General features: G+C 39.9%; 1 protein-coding gene across 13 annotated transcripts in view; it reads right to left on the bottom strand.

Moving 5' to 3' along the window:
- The window catches only part of UBR2 (ubiquitin protein ligase E3 component n-recognin 2), a 116099-nt gene extending 110416 nt beyond the window's left edge, over nucleotides 1-5683 (bottom strand). For 4 of the 13 annotated variants that reach the window (XM_078055312.1, XM_036101638.2, XM_036101623.2 and 1 more), the window contains exon 1: nucleotides 5220-5673. In XM_078055312.1, the coding sequence (XP_077911438.1) occupies nucleotides 5220-5297 (78 nt within the window). In that variant the 5' untranslated portion in view covers nucleotides 5298-5673. Of the gene's footprint in view, nucleotides 1-5219 lie in introns of all 13 variants that reach the window. The other 9 variants (XM_036101669.2, XM_078055313.1, XM_036101680.2 and 6 more) reach the window with 4 other exon arrangements.
- Nucleotides 5684-6000: the final 317 nt, after the last annotated feature.

The raw sequence follows: 6000 nt of genomic DNA on the forward strand, positions 1-6000 counted from the left end.
ATCTTCTTCAAATGTTACCCATTTATTTGTTTGCTTTATGCAAGGAGAAAGAGACTAAATTACTCTTAAAACAACAGCACTTCTTGGGAGATAATCCCACAGGATTAAGGATCTCTCTTTAAAGAAGTGATTTGCAATCAAAATTACACACACACACACACACACACACACTAAGTTCAGCAATTATGGAAGGATGGGTTGGGGCGCCTGGGTGGCTCAGTCGTTAAGCGTCTGCCTTCGGCTCAGGTCATGATCCCAGGGTCCTGGGATCAAGCCCCACATCGGGCTCCCTGCTCAGCGGGAAGCCTGCTTCTCCCTCTCCCACTCCACCACTTTTGCAGCATTTTAATCCAGGGAGAATAAAAGGTGATGCTTTCTAAAAGAAATTATGTGTTTTGTGGCTCCAAAAGCACTGATAGGTCAAATTTGTTCATAGATTTTTTTTTTTTTAAGTAGATTTCATGCCCAACATGGTGCTTGAACTCATGACCTGGAGATTAAAGAGTCGCATGCTCTACCAAAGGAGCCAGTAAGGCACCCCCTGTTCATAGATTCCTTAAACAAAAAATTCAGAAACTAGTATCAGCTTCCGGTTAAGAAAAAAAAAATCAGCAACCTTATATGAAATATTTTATATATTATAATATTTACTATGTTATATATTTATACTATATTACTGTAACATTTATTATATATTATGTTATATATAATATAGCATATTACTGTATATAATATTTGCTGGTAATATATTACATATTATTAGTAAAGCATTTCATCCTAAATACTGTTTGTAATATATTATTATAAGTTATTAAGAAGATATAAATATCTGGTTTAAGAAAAGCAAGCATATGCTTCAAATTTAAAATCACCTAACAGATTTGGGATCTACAATGGGCATTTTAAACTTCATTAAATTTAAACAATATATAAAGTGAAGTACCTTTACATGAGAATTCTATACCAGAAATATTGAATTAGTGACTGGCAACAGTACAGATTAGAAAAAATTGTGAAGAGAAATTGAGCAGGAGGAAAAATTTTTTTGGCCACCTTTCACAATAATGACTCACATATTTCTCAAAAGAATAAAATCAATAACTTTTCCTATTCTCACTAACATAAGCTAACTGTAACTGTTTTGTCAACAGGAAAAACTACTGAGATTTCTAATTTGGTTGCATGTTAATTTGTCTTTATTTCAGACACTTGTGGCTGTCACACCAATGTGCACAACAAAGTAATAAGCACTATCTTATCAGAAGTCCTCCATAAGGGAAGTAAAGAAAACTGTCAACTCATTCCACTAAAGTAAACATGTTATGACAATGTTTCCAGGAGCTTTCCTTTTTTGAATGCTAAATTTAAGCCTTGGGATAGAGAGCAGGTATGATAAACATAAAAATGAAAGAATCCCTAGAGGTTAGCCTTTTATTACAGTATCTAATTATTATTTTTTACCCCATTAAAATTGTATCCTTTAACCACATTTGATTTTGTTTTCAAACAAGAATCACCAACATGTAAGTTAATTATAAACAATAATCACTAGTGCTGAAATGAAGTTTTTAAGCCTATACTAAGAAATATTTTAAACAAATCATATTAAGAGTTCCAGAAATGAAGTAAAAGCATTCACAAATCAAAATAATATATAAACTCAATAATAAAAGAAAAAAATCTAATTTAAAAATAAGCAAAAGACCTGAATTGACACTTCTAAAGATGTACAGTCAATAAGCTCATGAAAAGATGTTCAACATCAACAGTCATAAGGGAAATACAAATCAAAACTACAATGCGATACCACTTCACACTCAATAGAATGACTATAATCAAAAAGACAATAATAGTATTGGCAAGGATGTGCAGAAATTTTCTGGAACCCTCACATACTGCTGGTGAAAGTGTAAAACGATGCAGTCACTCTGAAAAGCAGTTTAGTGGTTCCCCAAGACATTAAGCATAAAATTACCATAGAACCCAGCAATTCCATGCCTGGGTATATGCCCAAGAGAAATTAAAATGCATGTCCTCACAAAAATGGACACAAATGTTCACAGCAGCATGATTCATAATATCCAAAAAGTGGAAACCCAAATGTCCATCAACTGATGAATGGACAAATAAAATACATTATATTCATATAATGAAATATCATTTGGCAATAAAAAGGAATGAGGTATTGATATATACTACAAGGTTGAACCTTGAAAACATTTGCTAAGTGAAAGAAACGTAAAAAAGACAACATATTGTTATGATTCCAGCTATATGAAATTTCCAGAATAAGCAAATCGATGGAGGCAGAAAATAGGTAAGTAGTTCAGTTTGGGAGTTTAGAGGAAAACAGGGAGTGACTACTGATAGGTATAGGATTTCTTTTTTGGGGTGATGAAAATGTTCTAAAATTGTGTTGACAGTTGCACAACTGTGAATATACTAAAAACCCACTGAATTGAATTTATATATGTGAATTATGTATAAAACTGTCAAAACTTAAAAGCAAAAAATATCCAATACAGACATAAAACTTCTATAATGAATGCCCAAGAGAAATTAAAATCCATGTCCTCACAAATATTTTAATTTGTGATAAATAAAAACAATATATGTACTTCTTAAATCACAATCATTCACTGGAACACATTATAATAAAATCTGGGGAGCAAAAAATGTAGATAGACTAGAAAAGTGCTGGGAAAGTCATACTGCTGTGCAATCAATTCCACCAAGAAAAGGAGAAAACTGAGAAGAGAGGGCCTCTTTAAGATAACTGATAAGCTTACAATTATCAAAGAGAGTGCTCAAATGCTTTATTTGTGAGGCATGCTTGTTAGGATACATAAGATCACAAAAAGTCCTTCCTCTTCATAATAGAAATTGAAAAAGCAGTGTGTAAACAAAGTGTGGGAAAAGTGACATTAACCTTATTAAGTAATTTTAAATGGCTGTGATCCCACAAATTACCAGTAACAAACATCTAAAGGCTGCAATAACTGCTTTGTTTACTCTAAAATTTACTTTTAACCTGACAAAACTTTATTAATTCATTTTAATTCGTGATAAAGAGATGTGCGGTAGCCTAAGCTGAAAGAACAGTTTTAAGTGTTATGTGGTTTTAACTAAATACAAACAATAAACCCCTCACAAAGTAAGGCCAGGTTATATAGCTGGAAGAACCTTGTATTTTATTTATTTTTTTAAAGATTTTATTTATTTATTTGACAGAGAGAGACACGGCGAGAGAGGGAACACAAGCAGGGGGAGTGGGAGAGGGAGAAGCACGCTTCCCGCGGAGCAGGGAGCCCAATGTAGGGCTTGATCCCAGGACCCTGGGATCATGACCTGAGCCAAAGGCTGACGCTTAACGACCGAGCTACCCAGGCGTCCCAGAACCTTGTATTTTAATATTAGTCTGCATCTTCTTTAAGGACTTTTGTTGGTCTTCAGACTAAATATTTTTTCATCTTATTGTTCAGAAAGCCATTTAAAAGTAAACAGAACAAAAGTAAAATGTAGCTCAGGTTGTGATCTTCACAAACTCAAATTAAGTCCAAATTAATAAATTTTTATTGCTTTTCCCTTAACTTCTCCCACTGCATCTGCCTGAGAATTTCACTGCACAAGTATTGCACTGGTCTCTAACACCGTTTATAACTGGTTTCCACAGGAACTTCAACAAGTTGGAGAAACTCCAATCACTTAATAGCTTGCACTTTCAGAATTGGAAAAATAAAGCACACAGCCTGGGCCAACATGCACAAAATTTGGTGGGAGTAAAAACAACAACACTTTGAGGCAGACAACAGATTAAAATATCAATATGGATACCGACACAGTGACAGATTGGGAATAGCTGTCATTCTGACCATTTTACTGTTTACTTGTAACACTTTTTCTTTTTTCAAATCTCTTTGATAAATGAAAGGCAGATGCGGGATGAAAATCCTCAGGTTGTTGCGATATTAAGTAGAAAGTAAATGAAAACAGATCTACACTAAACAAGTTGGTTTAAAAAAAAAAATCCAAGAGTCATCATTCAACAACGTAGGAAACTTTTCATCTCTACTCCTGTCCATTGCTTCCACTCTGACTTTAGGGTCCTCATCAATTCACACAAAGAACTCCTCACTGACCAACAAACCCAAAGGGCCCCACTAAAATTTTGTTCATAACATTAAGATTGTTGACGAGTGTTCAAAGGCCACTCCCTCCCCATAAACTAAGCTTTTTAAATTGGAGACCTTAGAGGTGAGGCCTCGGTTGTTTTGGTCCATTCATAATCATTCTGGACTATTTGCTCTATTGGTGTTCCCGGTCCTTCTTGAGCAAAGATGCCATCAAGTTTATTAAAGAAATCATTTTATAACTCTGCTACTTACACGAGCATATTCATAATATACTTTCATTACAATACTGGGTTTGAATGGTTTAAGTTTGGGGTTTAACTGCTCCCACTATGCTGTGACCAAACCTCACTTTATTGGTTTCTATTTGTTGAAAGCTGCTCTCTCAAAGTTATGTAACAATTCTTTTCCACCCAATTATCCCCAACTCCTAGATAAATTATTTTTTTAATCTCCCAGCCGCCACTACTGCTTTCTCACACTCAGTAAACATGCCCAGACACTACTTTCCGCACATTCATCAACGCTGTCGACTGACCAAACCGGTGCAAAAATGAACTGAACGGGGGATAAAGGGAAAACAGTGTCGTTTGCATCCTCTGGTGCCTAGGGCAGTCCCAGAACAAAGTAGGAACCCGGTTCGGGTAGCATGTTTCGGTGGAGGAGGGAAGTTCCCCTAATCTGCGGAAAAGCAATTAGGCAAAAAATGTAGGGCGATTATACCCCCAAACCAGGAAGTGTCTTCCTTTCCCCTCTTCAAGGGGCTGGCAAAAAGGGCTGGGGACGTAATGTGAGTGTGGGGGAAAAAGAGGAATAATGGAAGAGCTGTCGGTTCTCCTAGGCAGAAAGGGAATGCAAAGGTGGCTGGCGCACAGAACGGCTCGGCCGGCTATTAGAAGACAGGAAGGAGAGGAGCAGGCTCGGTGGCCTCCCCGGCCCGTTACCCACATACAAGGCGAGGCCTGAGAGCCCGGCGAGGTCGCTGCCCCAAGTCTGGGCCGGGCTGCTCCAAGATTTCCAGGAGTCAGTTCCTCCCCCGGGGAGCGGCCTGCGAGGGCCGAACGTCCCCGCCCGGGTCCCCGCACTCACCCCCGCGGTCTCCTCAGCCGAACATTCCAGCAAACTCCGGTCGATGGCCTGCACCTCGGGCTCCAGCTCCGACGCCATCTTCTCTCCTTCTCCCCAGCGCTGACGCCGCTACCGCCGCCCCGAGGGCCGCGGCCTCGCCACAGCCCCAACTGCCGAGACTGCCACCCGTGTCCCAGGCAGTCAGTCTGGAGTCGTCCAGGCGGCCGCGGGTGGGGAAGAAGGAGAGTAGTGTGAGGTAAGCCGGACAGGAGGGAAGGCGGCCTCCTGCGCTCCCTCCCGGGCTCGGCGCCCAAGAGTCAGGTCACTGCCTCGTCCCTGCCCCGGAGAAGGACACAGAGAACCCAGGACCTGGCACTCTCGCTAGCTTCTACCGCGTCCGGCACCGGGAAACGGGCAATAACACCCAAAAGAGGAAGCAGAATAGCCTGGGAACTGTAGTCCTCCGCCACACGGCCGGGAAGCAGGTGGAGCCCTTATAGGGGGCCCCGCGAAGGCATTATGGGAGTTGTAGTCCATCTTCTAACCACAGCATGGGCAAATGGCAGATAAGCGGGCGGGGCTTTCCTGTACAACTAGAATCCTGGGAAGAGACTAGCGAAAAGAAGCGCTCACTTGGGAAGAAGCGGAAGAGCAAGACATTGTGGGAACTGTAGTTTTATTCCCTCAACTCCATTTGTTCCTGTTTGTATCCATAGATCCTAGAATGGTGCCTGGCGCGTGGTAGACACTGAAGTACTTTTCAAAGCCTGGCATAGGTAGACAGTAAGATACTCGTGGAAAG

This window comes from Halichoerus grypus, chromosome 9 (assembly GCF_964656455.1).
Source record: "Halichoerus grypus chromosome 9, mHalGry1.hap1.1, whole genome shotgun sequence".
Lineage (NCBI taxonomy): Eukaryota > Metazoa > Chordata > Mammalia > Carnivora > Phocidae > Halichoerus > Halichoerus grypus.